The sequence below is a fragment of the Electrophorus electricus genome, chromosome 1 (assembly GCF_041902795.1).
Source record: "Electrophorus electricus isolate QZ-2024a chromosome 1, ASM4190279v1, whole genome shotgun sequence".
Taxonomy (NCBI): domain Eukaryota; kingdom Metazoa; phylum Chordata; class Actinopteri; order Gymnotiformes; family Gymnotidae; genus Electrophorus; species Electrophorus electricus.
In genome coordinates, this window is record NC_137497.1 from 30,425,472 (window position 1) to 30,444,935 (window position 19,464).

Below are 19,464 nucleotides of genomic sequence, written 5' to 3' on the forward strand. Positions count from 1 at the left end.
CCATATGGTGAGGGGCTTTACAGCTAAAATCAGACAAGTCCTACACCAAGGATAGATAGTTCAAAACTCACGAAGAGCCGCTTATAAACAAAACAGGCCAAGAGGATTTTCCATCAAAGCTATTGGTGTCCTATTTAGTCTGCCCAAGTTCCTCAGAACACAGATACACGTTATCCATTCTTGGTGCCTGGCATTTTTCGCAATTTGCCTCATCCAAAAGCCTTCTTGGATAATGTGAAATAATCATAAAAATACACCATTTTAGTTCATTATACCAGAAAGGACCTCCTTTTTTAAATGCATTAGTGTATTTATTAATTAACACATATTATTAGTTAATACCTGATGTTACTATCTTTAGTGCTTTTTGTTTGTTTGTTTGTTTGTTTGTTTTTTGCTGTAAAGGGTTAAGGTGGTAGGTTTGGGGTAGGGGTGGGGTGGCTTTGCATAGGAGGCGGAGAGAAGGAAGAACGTTATCTAACAACCAATCAGGTGTGAAGCTTGCTAACCGCGGCTTGCTGTTCCACAGCACCTGCTGATGCCTGCACGCTCCTGAACTAAGGTAAGAACTCCATTATAGTTATCACAGGCTTCTGCAATGTGTAAAAGTATTCTCATGCACAGGGAAAACATATACAGTCTATATACTAAACCTAACTGATCTCTAATGTGTTGGCACGCCACCTTAGTACGTATGTACACGTATGTCTCCTGTTGCACTTCGTCCTCTTGTAAATTTTATTAGTGTTTTGTTTTTTTTTGTTTTTTTTACAAGTTGAGATAAGGCAGGCAGTGTGAAACAACCAAAGTTTGCCCGGAGTCCCACACTATCAGTGGGTCCTGAAATTGTCTTGTAGATATTTTGCATTTTGCTCATTAATCATGTTTATAAAGACCATGAATCACAAGGAATATAACGTTAGAACCTCTTTGTGACACTCATTGGAGATATAACTGAGCTGCGAGATTTAGTCATTTTAGTCTTCACATGTTCTAACTACAACTCTTTTTGACTGGAATAAAAATATTTAACTCGCCAAAGGATCTTTAAAGGCAAATGCATTTGGAAACGGTCATTTTGTCTCCTGCGTGCAAAAGTTTTATTGTGTTTTCTAAAACCCTGGTCAGTGTGTTCACATTCTTCCACATAAAAAAAAACGTTTATCTGTCTGCCCTCAGCCATGTCATCGCCGGTTTCTCTGCTATCTGAGCAGCTGTTCCAGTGTCCGGTATGTCTGGATATTTTCACTCAGCCGGTCTCCCTCCCCTGTGGACACACCTTCTGCCTCTCCTGCATCCAAACCCAGTGGATAACAACCGGTTCCCCTCACTGCCCCAAATGCTCAGCGGTCTTCCGCGCGCCGCCGGAACTTTGTGAGAACTCCTTTGCTGGTGAGATGGTCCGGAAGATTCGGGAGCAGAGGAGGAAAATCCCAGCGTCGGCTTGTGATCTGTGCCCTGCGGTGAAGCCGTCGCCTGCCGTAAAGTCCTGCTTGGTGTGTTTGATGTCGTACTGCGAGGAGCATGTTATTTCTCACGCCGCGCGCTTCAGCAAGCACACGCTGGTGCAGCCTTGGCGCCCTCTGGAGGAGAGGATGTGCAGGACGCACGAAAGGCCGCTGGAGCTCTTCTGTAGATACGATCAGACCTTTGTGTGTGTGTTGTGCATGGATACAGAACATTACTCACATCACGCCATTACAGTGGAGAGAGAGTGGGCAGACAGGAAAGTGAGGGCAATAACCATAATTCTTATGTATATTTATGTCATATATCAAGCGCTTGCATAAGCACTATGCATTTGTACTTAGGAAATCTTTAGTACCGTAAGTTTAAAATATATTTTCCCATCTAGTGCTATGTTTCAGTAATGCTTTCACAATCCTCTGTTGTCCTCTTTTAGACCAAACTGTTGAAAACCCAGTCAGATATCCAGCAGATGATTCAAGAGAGGATGCAGAAGACCAATGAAATTAAACACTCTGTACAGATACGAAGAGTATGAACTGTTCTCCAAATTCACCAGTATTGCTATTTATTATTCATATCAACTACATCAATTGATATAATTTGATGTCAGTTTTGAGCTAAAATGCAATTCCAATATTTTAAAACAATAACTGTGGCTCATTGCAGTTCACCTGCATAGGTGAGGTGTACATAAAAGTTATTCTTCCTACATCCTCCATTAGGAAAACACAGACAGAGAGATTGCAGCCAGTAAGGAGGTCTTCAGTGCTCTGGTGTGCTGCATTGAGAGGAGCCAGACTGAGGTGCTGAAGGTGATGGAAGAGAAGCAGAAAGCAGCAGAGAGGCAGGCCGAGGTGCTCATCAGACAGCTGGAGATGGAGGTCACGAAGCTAAAGGCTAAAGAGTCAGAGCTGAAACAGCTCACTTGCTCAGAGGACTACTTCCATCTCCTACAGGTCACTGTCCCCTTCACTGAATAAATGTAAAAAAAGTATTTTTTAAAGTCATTTGTCGATTGACTTGGATGTAAACTGAGATTGTCAATGCACTGATAAGGTGATGGCTGTCCAAATAGGTAGTGTTGATCTGCATTTGTTTCCTGCAGGTGGTTCCTTCTCTGAGTCTTGCTCCCTGTGTTAATGACTGGAGTCAGACCACGATTAGCACCAGGCAAGGCTTGGACCTGCTGAGAAGAGCTGTATTGCAATTAAAAGAAGTATTGAAGACTCAAATACAAAATATCACTGCCAGAGGTCAGTGCTGCATTATATATTCAGATACATAGTTTTCATAGTGGTATTCAAATGTGTAGTACACAGTTCTGCTTTTTGGGATATTATTCAAAAATATATGCCATTAATCTATGTTTTATTTGTACAATTTCAACAACCACAACAACAAAAAACCTTCTTTAACATTGTCTAAAAAATGGAAGTCTTTTTGGACATTGAAATCTATACTGTCTCTTTCTTTCACAGAGCTTGAGTCAGTCACTCAATATGCAGGTATTGGTACAACGTTTGAATCTTCAGTGAACCCTGAGTCCTTTAAGTAGCCTTATCCTTACCTTAAAATGACTTGCTTCAATTTACTTTCTACATATGTCAGAATATAAACTGTAGATTCAGGCTAAATTGTAACCAGCCTTTTATGCAGAAAACGCAGTACTTTATTTATTCTAAAGTACAGATTAAATTATAGGTTTGCATGCATGGGCTTTTTGCATCTTTTATCCAGCTAAAAATAGTTTATCAAAACTTTGTCCCTTTTAGACTGTTGTTAATGCAACAAGCATTTATCTTTTTATCATATGAAGTCATTTTAAGGTAACTCTAAACAAATTCATTGAAATGAAAAATGTCCTGATAATGTTGGCCTCACTGGTGTTCATTGCTTTCTCAGCCACATTATTGTTTCATTTAGCCCAGTATAATCGATGAGTTCAAGCATCAACTTTCTAAAATTTAAAGGTGATGCAATCTTTGTTCTAATGTCTTTACATCCTACTTTCTGAAAGATGATGTAACCTTTGTTCTAAATTCTTTACATCCTACTTTGATCAGGAATCTTCTCTAAAAATGGAGGTCCTACCTATGTGTCTGTTATTTTGGCTGTGTACAGGCAGCTCAGGGAGGAGCTTTGGACAGATGTTTGAATGTAGGGTTGATGTGGGCTTGAATGTAGCCAGCAGAATCATTTGGTGGCTGGTGACTGGCAGGAGTTACCAAAAACAGTGAACATCCTTTGCCTTGACTTTACATGCCAAATTTCCAACTTTGCAGTGGATTTGACCCTTGACCCCAGCACAGCAAACCCTTGGCTGGTGGTGTCACCAGATGGGAAGCATGTGAAAGATGGGAACGTGGAGCAAGATGTTCCCAACATTCCCCAACGTTTCGACACGGCACCATGTGTCCTCGCGCGAGAACCTCTCTCCGGGGGGTGCAGCTACTGGGAAGTGGAAGTGGCCAATAAGACGGCTTGGGATCTAGGAGTAGCCAAGGAATCAGTCGGCAGAAAGGGCCTGGTCACTCTGAGCCCGCAGGATGGCTATTGGGCTATTTGTCTGAGAAGGGGGCGGGAATACCGAGCATGTGACCGCGAATCAGTGCTGCTCTCACTGTGTCCACAGCCACAGAGGATTAGTGTGTTCGTGAATTACGAGGAAGGCCAAGTGTCATTTTATGACCCATTATCTGGTGTGCATATCTACTCCTTTACAGGGCAGTGCTTCAGTGAAAAACTGCTGGCTTTTTTCAACCCTGACATGAATGAATCAGGAAATAACAAAGCTCCTCTGGTCATACGATCCGTTAGTCGCCAGGCCCCTACTGCTTATGATGGTGTAATGATATGAAGCCTGGCTGTTTATATCTGTTTCAACAAATGAGCTGTGTCGTATTGTTAAGATCACCATTAGTATCACTGCTGATTGCCATATTACAGTCAGAAAACACATTTGGTATTGAAATACAAAAGAAATAAGATAAATAAAATATTCAATCAAGTATTTAATATATTTAGTTTCATGACTGAGTAATTAATCTGCATCTGTTGGAAGGTTGCAAATAAAAATATTAATAGAAATACCTGCTTAAATTAAATGCATACTTTAAACCCACATCCCCTGCAAGTGCACACACTATTTAGTTTTCTCTCTCTCTCTTAAGCGCACACACATTTTAATCCTACCTTTTATCTCTGTAATCTGATTATCTTCATAGACCTTCTGTTCTTTTCTGAATAAGCGCAAAGAACAAAGTTTGTATATTACTAGTAAATTATTTTGCAATAAGTAAAAGAATAGTGACAATTCATTCACTGTATAAGAAGATACTGCATTGCATTCTCATAAATTGCTTTGTGCTTTATCACAAGTCTTATTCTGTATCAAACATGGATAAAATTTCACTGGTTAGAGAAGAATGAAAAATTGTGGCGAGACAGATGGAGGAGGAAGAGAGAGAGAGAGAGAGAGAGAGAGAGAGAGAGAGAGAGATTATTAAGTAGATTAGAATGGGGTCAATGAAAGCATCTTCCAAGGAGATTTACTACTCTGCTTTAAACTGAGAGAAGACTAGAAGACTCACGTACAATGAACTGAAAATGCAGCAAACAGAGAGGAAGACAAAAAGGAGCAGGTTTGACCAAGGGAGAGACACAGATTGATGGAACTGATGGAAGGGACCAGGCAAGTGACTAAAAAGCAAGCGGACAGATGACACCACCACCCCATTAACATCCATCTTATCATTCTCTTTTTTAAACGACAGGAGCACTTTCTTCAAGGGTAAGAATAAAATAAAAAATTATCCTTTTCCCTCCTTGTCCCTACTCCAGTCTTCCATGTTTGACATCCCTACCTGCTTTGTTCAATAAATTGGAGCAAATAAAGCTTAAATGGATAGAATGGTTTAAATGTGGCAATGGTTCATAAAGAGAAACCAGGTCAATGTTTTACCTCTAGATATAGGAAAAATGGAAATGGAAACCATGCTGAACAAGGTTTAGTGAAACGTTTAGCTGAAAGTGCTTCTGTGAGTTACTGATGCACTATTCACTCTAAGGATTTGTCTTATTCCTAGTCTCCCTGTGAAGACTCTTTTAAAAAGAACCTCTTATCATATGAGATACTAGTTTATCTGCATTCTGACAAACAGTCAAAATGTCGCTGAATGTGGATGAGACAGCTGGGGACCTTCCAGTGAGGGATGTGGGCCCAAGAGGAGGATCCATGCTTGTCACACAAGGTGTGTGTGTGTGTGTGTGTGTGTGTTTCTCCAGACACTCATGCATACATTTGCGCTCTGTATTTACACTGAAGTAAATGCATGTAAGTCTCTGAATATGTGACTTTGTCCCAAATCTCAGAACAAAACATTAGATCCTGGAGAAGACAGCCACAGGTGCTGAAAATTAAAGGTAAATAACTCAGTACAAAATCTGAATGAGAAGGAAAGAAAAAGGGTTTTGTAATTCAGAATTTATTATAAGGTGAATTCCCACTGATATGCTTCCCCATATCTTTCTCCCTCTCTCACTCTCACTCTCTCTCACCCTATCCCTCTCTCTCACCTTCCCTCTCTCTATCCCTCCCTACCTCTCCCTTTCATCCCTTTCTCTCACTTTCTCTCTCCTCTTTCTCAGATCGGCAGCTTGTGTTCAGGATCCCAAGGGAGCAGCTTGAGGAGCAGTGTCTCCGTCTGCAGGAGGAGAACATGCTCCTCAAACAACACACTCGTACACAAGAACAGAAACTGCGCAGGTAAAACACACTCAGGCACTCTAGCATGTTAGGACAGAACACATGTTCAGATACCTCATATCTCAGAGAACAAAGACACACACACATGCATACATACACACAAAATCCTTCAACCAAACACGAAATCGGGAACCCAGAAACCCTTCTCTCCACACTGGTGTGCAAGGCTGTCCACTAGGCTCCTGAAGCTGAGGTATGGGCAGCCTGGCTCAGCACGACGCGGTGCTGACACAGATGAAGCAATTGAGGAGCTAGAGGCTCGTGTAGCTACTCTGGAGTGCCAGAAGGAGATGCTGCACGGCAAGCTCTGTGCAGCCAGACAGCAGATCCTGAGCCTGTGTGGACAAGCCCCCCACAGACCGCGCACTGGTGAGAAAGACCATTCCACTGAATTAACCCTGCTGTACTTTGTCTGAAACTTGCCTCTCTCTGTGTTTCTACAGTACTCTCTGGGTCTGCTGCCAATTATTTATGTTTCTCATGGATGCATCACTGTCAGTCTTTCTTTACTACTGTGGTCTCTTATTTGATTTCTGTTGATTTTGTTGTCATTCCTGTTTTAAAAACACTAATCACTAACTAAACAATGGGTAGTTCCTGATTTAATTCAATCCAATTCAATTTAATTCAATATAATTCAATTCTAGTCAATATACATATAACAGAATGCACTTAGCTAACCTCAGATATAAACATATACTGTGCAAGACTCATTATATTCAAGATAAATAATAAAGTCATCAGTATATATATTACATGGTACAGTATATACAAAACACAGAGGGCATCCAGTACACTGTTTAGAAAACCCAAGCAGGTTCTCAAAATCCCAAACCAGATTCACAGTGATCAGGTATGTGAGAGATGATATAATACAGGTGTCTACATTGTGCTTCTCATGATAAATACCTTGAGAAGAAGCGATTTTGCCAAATGTAAACCTGGTAGACAAGTATTCCTGATTGGGGTCAAGACAAGCTAACCTGGAAGTACAAAAGAATGTGAAAACTCAGAATGGTTTTACCAGGATAGAGCTTGACCTGGTGTCTTCCCCCATTGCCTTTTAGGGCGGGGTCTAGAGGGAGAGGGCGGGGCCAGACGCCTGGCCCAGACTGCACCTGCTTGCTGCACCCACAGCTCCCTGGAAGACAGCCGAGGGATTGAGAAACTGTAAGTGTGTCTAGCTTTCTACATTTGTTAATGGCTAGGTACAGATGACAGGCAGCATTTCAAAATCTGCAACTGTATTGTTTTAACTTATTTTATGTACAAGTTACCTACATATTTACAGTAATATCTTCTCGCCCACCCAACCTCCTTTTGTTTCTCCTCTCTGTTATTCTTTTCTGTGTATACAGGCATACACTCCTCAAGCTTGTAGCAAACAGTACTTTTGGTAGTTTATTTAACCCTTCAATGCTCTTTACTAATGAAACTGATGAAATGTAATTACTATTAAATTAGCAGTATCATTTAATTATTCTTGATTTCCAAACACTATATCCCATGTACCATTTCCACAAGGCCCCATATAGACTCAAGTATAACTCATCACTATTACAGACAGAACAATCAGTATAATATCAGTATATTATATAGAGATGATAAATGATTTAATAAGAAGGGAACATCATTGTGGTCCATGTTATTTGCTAAGTGAAGTAAAATGACCACCAATTTTTAAATTTTTTAAATTGCCATCAACCTGATTTTCACCTTTGATTTGGTTAGAGCAAACATGACTTTAGAATAGGTATATTTCATTCAGGTCTTGGTTTTGATCTCCAGTCTCACTCATGAAAATATTATTAGCATGCATAAAAGGTTTTTCTATCAGTTCATATTGTTATGTTATGATTTCTGGAGCAATGGCACCAAATGGAGTGTAATCAGGTTGAACCTTTGAGAAGCAGTGCTATCCTCTAAAGTCTGGCTTTTGCCTATAACTTTGGTGATATACATTTATGTAATGTGCTAGCATGCCGTAATAAACTGTACTCTCTCACCTTACTCAAAAGACAAAAATGAGTGTAAGATAGTCTGTTTATTTTCACTTTTAACGTTCAAAATGTATTATAATGTTAAATCTTATAGTCCTTACTGGCTGTTCAGTTTCAGGTTGAAATGTAGCTTTTTCTATTGCTTTTATCTCTTGTATATTTACAGTGTCTCTCCACTCCTCTCCTCTCCTCTCCTTTCCAATCCTCTCCTCTCCTCTCCTTTCCACTCCTCTCCTCCCCTCTCCTCTCCTCTCCTTTCCAATCCTCTCCTCTCCTCTCCTTTCCAATCCTCTCCTCTCCTCTCCTTTCCACTCCTCTCCTCTCCTTTCCACTCCTCTCCTCCCCTCTCCTTTCCACTCCTCTCCTCTCCTTTCCAATCCTCTCCTCTCCTCTCCTTTCCACTCCTCTCCTCTCCTTTCCACTCCTCTCCTCCCCTCTCCTCTCCTCTCCTTTCCAATCCTCTCCTCTCCTCTCCTCTCCTCTCCTCTCCTCTCCTCCCCTCTCCTCTCCTCTCCTCCCCTCTCCTCTCCTCTCTGTTAGCAGGTCTAGCATTTCAGAAACACAGCACATGAGGGTCCAAGAGCTTGAGCATGCCAATCAGTCCCTCAGAGAAACCCTTAAAGAGAAAGAGAAAGAGCTAGAACACACCATTAAAGAACTGCATAGACAGCAAGCCAATGGACACAGGTATAGAGAAGGCTGTACATGTTCAGGCGCTTTTAATCTTTGCCACTGAAACAAATTAAAATTAAGGGGAAATAGTGCAGGATCATGACCTAGATCAAGAAAACTAATTATAATTTGCTTTTATACAGCTCTTTTATACAAAGAGTTTTTTTTTAATTCTAGTGCTGTGAATTCAGGCTTAAAAAAAAAAAATGTAAGCAAAAAAAAAGCTAAATGTTTGACACAAATTCATCCAAATGCAGCTATCTAGAGCAGTAATCATATATGATTACATGCACATATGAGTAACTGCTCTCCTGTATATTGTTTACAGGCTTACCATAAAGGACAATATAGATCTGATCAGACTGCAGAAACAGCTATCTGAAAAGAGCACCGCCCTTGTGGTTGTTCAGGAGAAGTTCACCATTCTACAAGAGTTAAGTTGCATGACAATTTAGAAATCACATGGTCAAAAACAAACTTTGGATTTATTTTTAGCTTCTTTATTCACTACTTTATCTCTCTATTATATCATAATTATTATTACATTATATTATACATTAAAAGAATATACTATATATTTGTTATCATCTAAATTCTAAGAAAAAGAACCAGTTCAAAGCTCATAGTAACATGAGTCAGTACAGGACATTTTTAACTCATGTTCCCCTGTTTTTCCCTTGCTGTTCTTTTCCATTAGGCATATGAGACCCAGCTGGAGGAGGTGTGTTTAATAACCTACATTCTTCACGCACTTATGCAGACACAACAGTTGCACATGCACAACCCCTGGCTCTAATTTGTGCCATTAACTCTAGTGATTCATCCACTTTCTAGCAGTATAACACCACACTCTGCTTATGTACTGTAACTCCAAGTGCCCTGAAGAATTAAGCAGAGTTGCTCATATGAACCCTGTTTCAGTCAGCAGTACTCATTTTTAAGGCCTAAAGAGCACTACACTTGCACTGAAACTAGTGAAACTCTGATTTTACTACTGAACTCTTATTTTGTGCCATAGGGTCAGAAGTCTCTTCGAGAGAGCCAAGAGGCTTTGCTGGGAAAGGTGGAGGAGCTGAGCGAGCAGCTGAAACAGGAGAAGTACAGAGTGCTGACACTCGAGGGTCAACTCAGTACTACCACTCTCTCACTTCAAGAACTAGAGGAGGTGCTACAGTTATGTCACTTTTACATTAGAAAGTTCTGGGTTTCTTCTCAAATAAACTATGCGCAGCATTTGAGCCTCTAAATGCATGCTTGTCACATGAAGTTTATTATAATAATGTAATAAAAAAAATTTCAATAATTTATAATATCGTAGCCATTTCTGGCCTTTTCTCTGTCTTAGTTTCAGGAGAGGGTCTCACATCTTGAAGGGGAGAAAAATCTCCTGAAGAAAAGCTATGATGCTCTTCTGCAGAGGTGGGTTATGCTGGAGCATCCCACACTTACCAAATTCCAGCTCTTTCCTGAGCTTTCTGACAGGCTGAGTAAGCCAATTTGACTCCAACAGATCTATGCACTTCCTCCATGTTTTGCAGTAGTAAGCAGCATATTGAAGTAAATCTATGGACTATGTAGTTTGAAATTTATAAACATGTCGTTGTCTTCAGTGGTAGCTTTTCTGGGCAGGTCAAAATGCAACCAGATGATGTACTCATCTGATTTCCACCACAGCACTCTGTCTGCTCGGTGCCATCAGGAAGACCATGAACATGACAGAAATGTGAGTGAGTCACTGAGAGAAGAGAAGCTGAGAGCTGGCATACAAAGGCTCGAGGAGCACTTGCAGGGGGAGAGGCGAGAGAGAGAGAAGTTGGAGCAGGAGAAAGAGAGGTTAAAACAGGAGTATGAAGAAGTTCAAGAGGAGAGAGCAGGGGACAGGGGTAAGACATGAGAATATAGCTTAGGATGTTAGATAATGGATAGACTTTGTTGTAATACTGTTAATGGTTTAACTGTTTTCTCATATAGCCATGACTACTGCTCTCAGAGAAACACATGACCACCTGGAAAAGGAAGTGCTTCATTATAGACAGGAAGTGGCATCTCTGAAAGACAGACTGGACAGTGTGACAAAAGTAAAAGTTGGACTGATGTGATTTATAAATTAGAGTTAAAATGGTGTGCTTTGTTTAATAGCCTAACATTAACCTTTATTTTCACTTCCTCACTCCCATATCTTACAGGAATTTGATATGAGTGCAGAAGACCTCAGTGAAACTCTGATGCAAATTAAGGTTAGTTGTAAGATTAGTATGCCAGAGAATAAAGGTATAAAGAATAAACCTGCCTGCACAGAAACTTTTACATCTCTCTCTCTCTCTCTCTCTCTCTCTCTCTCTCTCTCTCTCTCCCTCCTTCTCTTTATTTCAGGCTTTCAGACTGAGGCAGGAGAGTTGTGAGGTGCTATGTTTTCTGGGGGTTGATGGGAAAGTGGAGGACTCACATCGCGAGCTGGTTGCTCTACAGGCCGCACAGGCAGAAACAGTACTTGAGCTGCAGAAAACTCGAGACTTGCTGCAAATACAATATCATCTCAGTGGTGATCTGCAGGTAACCTCCAAACAATCATAATTAACAGTCACTACTATTCTACCTACTATATAAACAGTAATATTAACACAGAAGGCAATTCCATTATTAACAGGCTGAGCTGAAAACTGTATTGGAGAGAACTGAAAGGGAAAGAGCACAGAACAAAAAGTGGGCCACTGAAAAAGACAAATTGTTAAAAAGCAGGGCTCTTCAAATCAACAACTTACAAGGTAATAGCCACAATAAGCAGATCGGCAGCCATTGAATTATTTCTCAAATCAGTCCGTGCAAATCCTTAGATGATCCAGATTTTTTGCTCCGTCCCAGATCCCAATGCACCTCAATTAAGCAATCAAGAGCTCTAAACACCCAGTATACTTGTGCAGGGAGCTGCCATAGAGTAAAAATGTGGATTGCCTGAGAGTCTGTGAGGACTGGACCGTAGACGAATGTGACATTTATATTAAGAGTCTGTTTTTCTCAGTGGTGTACCTTTCCCTATATTGTATTATATCAGCTCAACTAAAAGACATTGCCTACAAGCCTGGAGGTTATAAGTGGACCATACCACAGCAGTACACATGGACAGGGATGGATGAGGAGTTAGTCCAGAAGACAGAGGAGGAGAACATCTTCAGCAATCTGCAAGAGGGAGAATTCTTGCTTGAAATCCATCTAATAGGAGTCACCTTCACCCCTACTGGACTGAGATTCATGGCTCAGACAGATTCTGGGGATTGCCACGAGCTTGTGACGTTTTGCACCTATGCATGCCTTGACTTTGAGGTGCACTCAACACCTCTGGCTTCAGGGACACAGCCAAATTATGGCTTTACATCTTGTTATGCCCTAACTGGTCATGACCTCACCAAGCTTGGGCACCACGGGGCTTCTGTACATGCTGAACTCCATCAGGCTCTAGGAGGGGTGCGATTTATAACCTGGGGCAGAGCAAGAATCTCCCTGATGGGGGCACTACAGCGGAGAGGAGAACAAGTGAAAGGCACAGCCAACATCACAGGTTAGTGAAACACTGGGGCAATGGGAGTAACCCTTCCAAAACGCTGGTAAGCATTAGAGCAGTCCTTCATGGGGGGTACAGTTCTGTACAGTTCAGTAGGTGTCTAAGCTCCTTGTCTAAGCTCCTTTTGGTAATTAACTGATGGGTTAAGTGATATGCATTATAGAAGGGAAAACACTAAACTGTGCATTGCAGAATTGCTGAAGACCAATGCATAAGAGCACAGTGGAGCATGCTGGAAGTGTTGCTAAATACTTCTGTTGGCTCTTTCTATTAGGAAACCAGCTGTGGTATAGCTCTGCACTGATTTGGTCATTTTTACTGCACAGGATCTGAGGAAGTGATAATAGGGGCCCTGGAGTTCAGGGTTTGTCTGTACCCTCAGGTGGAACCAAGAGACAGAGGCAAAGATGGAATGACTGAAAAATGGCCCATACAAAAAGCTCTGGACTGGAGTCACATACAGTCAAAAGTAAAGACTCACAGCAGTGTAACATTTACTCTATGTGTGTAGACATTGTAGCTGTTATGGAAATCCCAGTATTTTTATCATAGCAAAAAATGCAATGATTCAGTTTGTTCACATGTTTATGAAAAACAGTTTTCATGGAAACCAATGGCTTTGGTAAAAACACACTGTTAAACTAGTTTGTCAAGTAAATATTGAATATGTTGGTCAGTAATCTAACTAAATAAAATACATTTCCATCAGTTCTTGCTTTTTTTTTCAGACTCAGGAGTTATATGACTTTGGTGGAAGGATACCAAATGAGCTGGTGGTGGTATTGGAACGCTGCATAGGCCTCAGTGCACGCTGGCCAGGACTTCTTCCTGATGCTTATTTAACCTATCACCTGTATGATCTACCTCCTCACTCCACTCCTATAGTGCCATGCTGTGCAGACCCTGTGTTTGCAGACTCGGCCACCTACCCGTTAGCAGCTACAGCAGATCTGATGGAATACCTGAAGAGGGGCAGCCTATGGCTGTATGTGTTTGATGACAGTGAAGGCCAGACTCCTCCTACTTACCTGGCCAAGACACCAATCCCACTCCGAGCTCTAGCAGCTGGCAGACCAATCAAAGGTAAGAGGAAGCACAACTAAAGCTGCAATAATACAATTATACACCCACCACACACATTATTAGAAACTCGTAATTGATAAATACACTCTTTGGTGACTTCATTAGGTATTAGGTGCCTTTTTTGGGTCTAAACATATGCATGTAGATTGCAGGATGCTTGTTGCTGTGGTCAGCCATCCTTTCCTTTCTTCCTTACTGGTTAGTTGCTGACATTATTTGTTTGGTTGACAATTCTTGATGCAACAGTGCGACAGATTCTAACATCATAGTAGCATGATTAAGAATGTCGCACTGGCATGACTGTAACAGCAATGTTGCTGGTGTTTTTTACTTCAGTTGCTGTAATGTCACTGCTGGGTTGACAGGGCTCTGCCACTCCAAAATATCCAGCCAACAGTAGATATGCAGTCAAAGGGTGGCTAACACAAAGTGTACATGGCAACTATAATTTCTACACCTACAAAATGTATAATTAAAAACAAATTAGTAATTCCAAATGAACTCAGAGCTTTTCAATATATTTATATATATGCTTGCATTAATTATTGAGCTAAAGGAAACTTTTGTCTAATCAGGTGATTATGTCCTAAGGGACCCTGCAGGGAGCCCTAGAGGCATGGTGAGGGTGCAGCTCCATTGGAGATATCCTTTCCAGTCCCCTGGTTTTAACCAGATGCCTTCCAGACCAGCTGAAATGGAGAGAGCCATCAGGAATAGACAGAGGCTAGACAAGAGAGCTGATGAAACAGAAGAGTCACAGAGGCCGACTGCTAAGCCCAGGGTGGGTTTGTATGTTTGGATGTGTGTCTGCCTATCTGTTTGTTGATTGGCCTACCTGGAAGGTTACAGACAAGCAACACTTGCGAAGCATAACTTGTGCCATAATGCATTAGGGAAGAAGGCTCAATTATTTTGCTCTTGTGATAAAAATGAGATGGAACCCTGTTCAGATTTTTTTCTTTCTTATTCTGTCATTCTTTACTGCATATTGGTTTGGTTTCAGCTGAAGTTGGGTCCTTTCAAAAATGGCAAAGACCAGGTAAAGATAATGTATATTTTGTCATGCAAATATTTAACATTGATCCCATCATACACATCACATAATTTAGCAAAATGTCTTATTTTAGACACAGCCCTCCCCTCCACCAATCAAAATCCATAGACCTGAAAGATCACCAAAACCTCAGGTTTCTACGCCCAAGTCGATCCAGCTGAGAGCACCACGAAATGGTTTGGCAAACGTTTCTAACTTGTTACCAAACCATTTAGATTAAGTTATTTAATCAGGTACTGGCCATGCTTACCAGATCATCTGACTGTGTTTCAGTCTTTCAACTGCCAGTATCAAAAAGCAGACAGCAAAGGAGTACCAGAAACCTTTCAAGAGTACAAGTAAGAGAAAGAGGCAGCAGTGCTTCTGACAAAAACAGTTTGGACTGAATACTATTCCATAAATGAATTCAATTTCCCACAAAATGTCCCATTTGAAGGATGTAAAGCCAGTGGAACATGGGGATGAGGAAGAGGAGGAGGAAGAGGAGGAAAAAAAGCTTCAGTCTAACGGTGAGAGGTGTGCTAAAGGTTGCTTTTATACATGGATTAGTTCACTAATTGCAGAATGTTTAACAATGAGGTATATGTACTGATCCTATTTTTGTGTCTTCATCTAAGGAACTGGAAATGACAGTGATATGTCTGAGTCAGCAGAATCAGGAACTTCAAGTGGGAGTGATATTATAATCCCCCCATCACTAAAACCTGCCAATAAGGTACAGAAAAGCCTTGGAGGGGGATTTAAATGTCACTGTATTAAATGTTCAAGTAAACCTCCCCCAATTCTTTTCAGATAGATCCCCACTTTTCTAGTATTCCTGAACATTTTTGTTTTGCACAATTTGCCAGTAAGAAAATTTCATTTTATTATATTAAAATACTTATGAATCACAATCTGTAATTTGTAATCTATTAGATAAGTGAAAATACCAAATAACAAAATACTTTTGACTTTACTATATTGTTAGTATTAGTAAAATGTTTTAACATTTATGTAAAATACACTTTTCATTAACTAAAGTTAACACAAGCTGGATTCAGTGACTATCATTGTGAGGCTAATAATTTGTATTTTATTGTGTCTTTCAGGAGGACAGACTTAGAGTGGAGATTTTGTCCCTTTTGTTTGACCCATCGTCCAGTGTTGCTTTGGATCCATCAGTGCAGCAAGTCTATGTAGAATACCGACTTTTGGGTGTTCCTATGGAAACCACTGAGACCCCCATGTCTCTACGGAAACCAACCAAGGGGGAGGAAATACATTATAACTTTACTAAAGGTAGCTGTTCTATTACAGTGAAAATGTATTCACTGATTCTCTTCTTCAGGGAACAGCTATTGCATTTCCTGATTCTTTCCCATTTTTCTTTCATGGACTTTCATGGACTACTAGTAACCCATACAACTGGTTGCTTTGTTTAGCATATACTTTGGGGGGACATAACAGATGCTTTCAGTATGGCGCATATATCATTACTCCACCATAGCCACCATCGGGCTAAAGCTGTTATGAAATGGGTCCTGTGCATGAGCCTCAGCACAGACAGCACACTTCTCTACTGACTGCTCTTCTACTGAAGAACCACAAGAAGACTCAAGGCTGAACCCTGTAAATAGTGGTGCAGATATGTGCTCGACAGCTGGTATTCAGGTTCAAGTCTGAGCTGTGCCATTCCAAGCTACTTGTTTTCTGAAGATGCTTCCGACTTTGTTCTCAGTAAAGAGGAAGACATTGAAGGGTCCCTCTCCCTTCCATCACTATCAAACATGAAATTAGTCCGTTAGGTTAACAATCAGTTTGGTGCACATGGCTATGTAACAAATCTCAAAGATATGCTGGCAGACTTCATACACACTCAACGAGCTACCCACTTCATCCTCCCAAACTGGTAAAGTTGTTGTTGAGAGAAACATAAAGAAAGCTAACCGAATTAATTAAAGATGTGATTTCATAAATTTTTACAAAAAACACACCACTCAGTCACATCTTGGTCTGTCCCAGCTCTAAGCCCCTCTGAACTATCTATCAATGTCCCAGGAACCTTGATTACCATAGACACCTTTGTTTGTGAATGTACAAACGTTAGGCAGCCTGATGTGTGCACTATGAGTCTAGAGGAAAAAATCCTGTCCATTTTACAGCAATAATCTGGCGTTCTGGTATGAACACATCTTTTACTTTCTTCATTGACAAAGCACAAACAAAACATTGAATGTAGAAGCAACAGGTACCCCTCTGCAGGTGATGGCTAGTTTAGCCTTCACATACACTAAGTAGAGGCCTGCAGGTCAAGGCCACTGACCGTGCAGTGCAACGCCACTGACCCTGAGATACCTGCTACGGATGCAGAAGCGTTCCCAACAGCAACTCTTCCTCACTAAAAGGAGTACGATCTGCAGCCCAAGCAATCTCTGAATGCGGCAAAGCATTGTCTGATGTTTCTGATATTCTGATGTGTTGTCCCTGTCTTTCAGTTATACATGTGGACACCATGGAGGCAATTCCTTTGAGGCATTACCTCTATACTATGCTGGAAGGGACTGACCCCAATCAGGGCAGGTAGGAAGAGACTGGTTCTACATTGATTCTACTATGTGTGATGGGGTCTGATATACAAAAAAAACAAAAAAGGTTGTAAAGACGTCATTTGTGTGTACAGAAGTAGGCAATAACAAATAATCCAGAATATATCAGTAGAAGAGATTTGTGCTTTCTTGCAAATCACTCAGGTTAAAGTTCACTGTGGTCAGTGAGCCACTGAATGAAGAAGATGAATGTGAGGATGTTGGCCACGCCTACCTGGACTTGCAGGAACTTCTTCTTACGGGAAATGATGTAATCGAACGGCAAATTGACAGTAGGTTTGCAATGACTTTTTAGAGATAACACTTTATTGATCATGAAGGAAACTGCAAATCATAAAGCAACATTAAACCCTCAAAGGTCAACTTTATTAGGAATCCTAATAATAATACCAATACTGGGTAGGACCCCCATTTAAAGTCAGAACAACCTTAGTTCTTCATGGCATAGGTTCCACAAAGTGTTGGAAACATTTTTTGAAATTTTTAGCCATGTTAAAATTATTTCATTATGTAATTTGTCTGATACATGTTCATGTGGTGATTCTCAACTAGTCTATCTGAAAGCACTCTGTTGTATTCACATCTGGTGATTAAGGTTGCCATTGAAGGACACTGAACTTAATGTCATATTCTTGGAACCATCTTGAGATTAATTGTTATTTGTGACATGGCACATTATTATTATTATTATTATTATTATTATTTAAAGAGTGGTTATTTGTGTTATAATCTTACTGTCATTTTGGACCAATCTGGCAATTTTCATTTCCTCCCACAGAACTGAATCACTGGATGTGATTTTGTTTATGTTTTTCAGTCTATTCTGTCTAAACATTAGAGCAGCCTACACACAAACACAACAGTTTTTCAAACACTCAAGCCAGCCCTTTAGGATTAACATCCATGCTACAGTCAAAGCCGTTCAGATCATATCCCCACTCTACGGCATTCCAGTGCTTGTTGTAAACATTCAGCTGTTTGTATGTTTTTATGCCTTGTACTGCTGCCACGTGATTGGCTGACTGCGCAGGTGTACGGGTGTTCCTAATAAAGTTACTGATAAGTGCAGATGATGGTATTTACCACAACAAAATGTCACATTAACCATCATGAACTCTTTCTCTCTTTCTCTCTCGTAGTTATCAGTATGGATGATGATCAGAATGTGGTGGGGAAGCTGAAAATGTCTCTAGAGGCTGCTGAGGCTTTAACAGGAATTTACGGGGAGTACCACAAGAAAGAGAAGAAAGGGATAGTGACAGAGAATAAAGAGGAAGAAGAAGAAGAAGAAGAGAGACATGGAGATACAGAGAAATGAAGAGATGTAAATGATTGATTTTCATGATGTTCACTAATTTTGATGTTGAGGATCACACTGTAAACTTTAAATAGGAATTATTCGACACTGACACAAAGGAGAAAGAGTTTACATTGTTTTACATTGTATGTCTTTATGCTAACATGAACATTTGATAAGTACACTGCAGGGTTTGGAATTCAAATAAATTGATACCCAGACAAGAATCTTACAAGCCTTCACTGGTATGCTTCCATCTGACTCAAGGAGCCTGGTGTTGGCTTAGATGCAGACAGGCATCTTATTGGACAATCTGCTCCCTGATCACTTGTGTGGAACAACCTTTATAAATATTTATTAATCAATATCACATATGTTTTTTTAGTTTGTCTCTCTTCTTTGATAATCCAAATCTAAATTACCAGTTATGCTTTTCAAGAGTTGGCTATTAGGTGTTTCCAGTAAGACATATTTAAGGTTCATGTCAGCTATGCATGTTTGTGTGGGATTATAGGGGTGTGCAAGTTTAAATATAGCATTGGGTGTTTTACAAGGTCTGTAAACATATATTTGAACAAATTATGGGAAATGGACTATATTTAAATGTAGATTACTGATAAGAGCAGGCTCCCACATTGTTTGTTAAAATTCCTCATTAAACCCAATGCAACTACATCCTTTAAAATAAATGGAACAAAATAGAATGGTGATATTGTATCAGATTCCACTGATATGTAGATTTTTGCAACAAAAAAAGTGGTAAAACAATGCCAAAAGAAGTGCTTCCAGATTAAATATTTCAACAATTTGCAGTCCAGCACTGTTTTGTAACCACTGGTTAACTTCACTACAGAGGCCTAAAACGTTGGTGTGTCCTCCTGTTGTTCATTATTCCCAAACGGTCATGGTCTGTCTTCCATGGTCTGTCTGCACCTCTGTTGCACAAGCACAACGCCACTGGAGGTCTACAGTAGAGACC

The 19,464-nt window shown here is 40.4% G+C and overlaps 2 protein-coding genes across 7 annotated transcripts; both read left to right on the plus strand.

The window, feature by feature from the left end:
• Positions 1 to 438: 438 nt before the first annotated feature.
• On the plus strand, positions 439 to 5,260 carry btr33 (bloodthirsty-related gene family, member 33). Its single transcript, XM_027001177.3, has 7 exons — positions 439 to 562; positions 1,180 to 1,730; positions 1,904 to 1,999; positions 2,193 to 2,426; positions 2,576 to 2,723; positions 2,949 to 2,975; positions 3,753 to 5,260. Exons 2-7 carry the CDS (start codon positions 1,182 to 1,184, stop codon positions 4,325 to 4,327), a joined length of 1,629 nt encoding a protein of 542 aa, XP_026856978.3. The 5' UTR covers positions 439 to 562; positions 1,180 to 1,181; the 3' UTR covers positions 4,328 to 5,260.
• rpgrip1 (RPGR interacting protein 1) lies at positions 5,036 to 19,464 on the plus strand. 6 transcript variants are annotated; one of them, XM_081714433.1, is made up of 29 exons: positions 5,038 to 5,260; positions 5,556 to 5,720; positions 5,842 to 5,892; positions 6,118 to 6,235; positions 6,402 to 6,604; positions 7,303 to 7,405; positions 8,776 to 8,922; positions 9,236 to 9,339; positions 9,603 to 9,628; positions 9,926 to 10,072; positions 10,253 to 10,394; positions 10,518 to 10,790; positions 10,879 to 10,985; positions 11,094 to 11,144; positions 11,281 to 11,460; positions 11,555 to 11,672; positions 11,960 to 12,463; positions 12,793 to 12,935; positions 13,195 to 13,549; positions 14,152 to 14,330; positions 14,553 to 14,588; positions 14,677 to 14,779; positions 14,877 to 14,941; positions 15,040 to 15,112; positions 15,221 to 15,318; positions 15,692 to 15,881; positions 17,078 to 17,162; positions 17,333 to 17,460; positions 18,328 to 19,464. In XM_081714433.1, the coding sequence occupies exons 2-29, from the start codon at positions 5,636 to 5,638 to the stop codon at positions 18,504 to 18,506; spliced, it is 3,993 nt and encodes a 1,330-aa protein (XP_081570559.1). In that variant the 5' UTR covers positions 5,038 to 5,260; positions 5,556 to 5,635; the 3' UTR covers positions 18,507 to 19,464. The 6 variants fall into 6 exon arrangements, 5 of the variants coding, with proteins under 5 accessions (XP_081570559.1, XP_081570546.1, XP_081570551.1 ...); XM_081714420.1 differs by having other exon boundaries at positions 5,039 to 5,260; positions 14,125 to 14,330; positions 18,328 to 19,462; XM_081714425.1 differs by having other exon boundaries at positions 5,039 to 5,260; positions 5,631 to 5,720; positions 14,125 to 14,330; positions 18,328 to 19,462.

Excerpts from the sequence above, each read along its gene's own strand:
- btr33 (XM_027001177.3), top strand. The coding sequence starts at position 1,182 with ATGTCATCGCCGGTTTCTCTGCTATCTGAGCAGCTGTTCCAGTGTCCG. Across the intron at positions 1,731-1,903 it reads GAGAGTGGGCAGACAGGAAA|ACCAAACTGTTGAAAACCCA; the intron begins GTGAGGGCAATA and ends GTCCTCTTTTAG. Across the intron at positions 2,427-2,575 it reads ACTACTTCCATCTCCTACAG|GTGGTTCCTTCTCTGAGTCT; the intron begins GTCACTGTCCCC and ends TGTTTCCTGCAG.
- rpgrip1 (XM_081714420.1), top strand. The coding sequence starts at position 5,636 with ATGTCGCTGAATGTGGATGAGACAGCTGGGGACCTTCCAGTGAGGGAT. Across the intron at positions 6,605-7,302 it reads CCCCCACAGACCGCGCACTG|GGCGGGGTCTAGAGGGAGAG; the intron begins GTGAGAAAGACC and ends ATTGCCTTTTAG. Across the intron at positions 15,113-15,220 it reads AAAAAAGCTTCAGTCTAACG|GAACTGGAAATGACAGTGAT; the intron begins GTGAGAGGTGTG and ends TCTTCATCTAAG.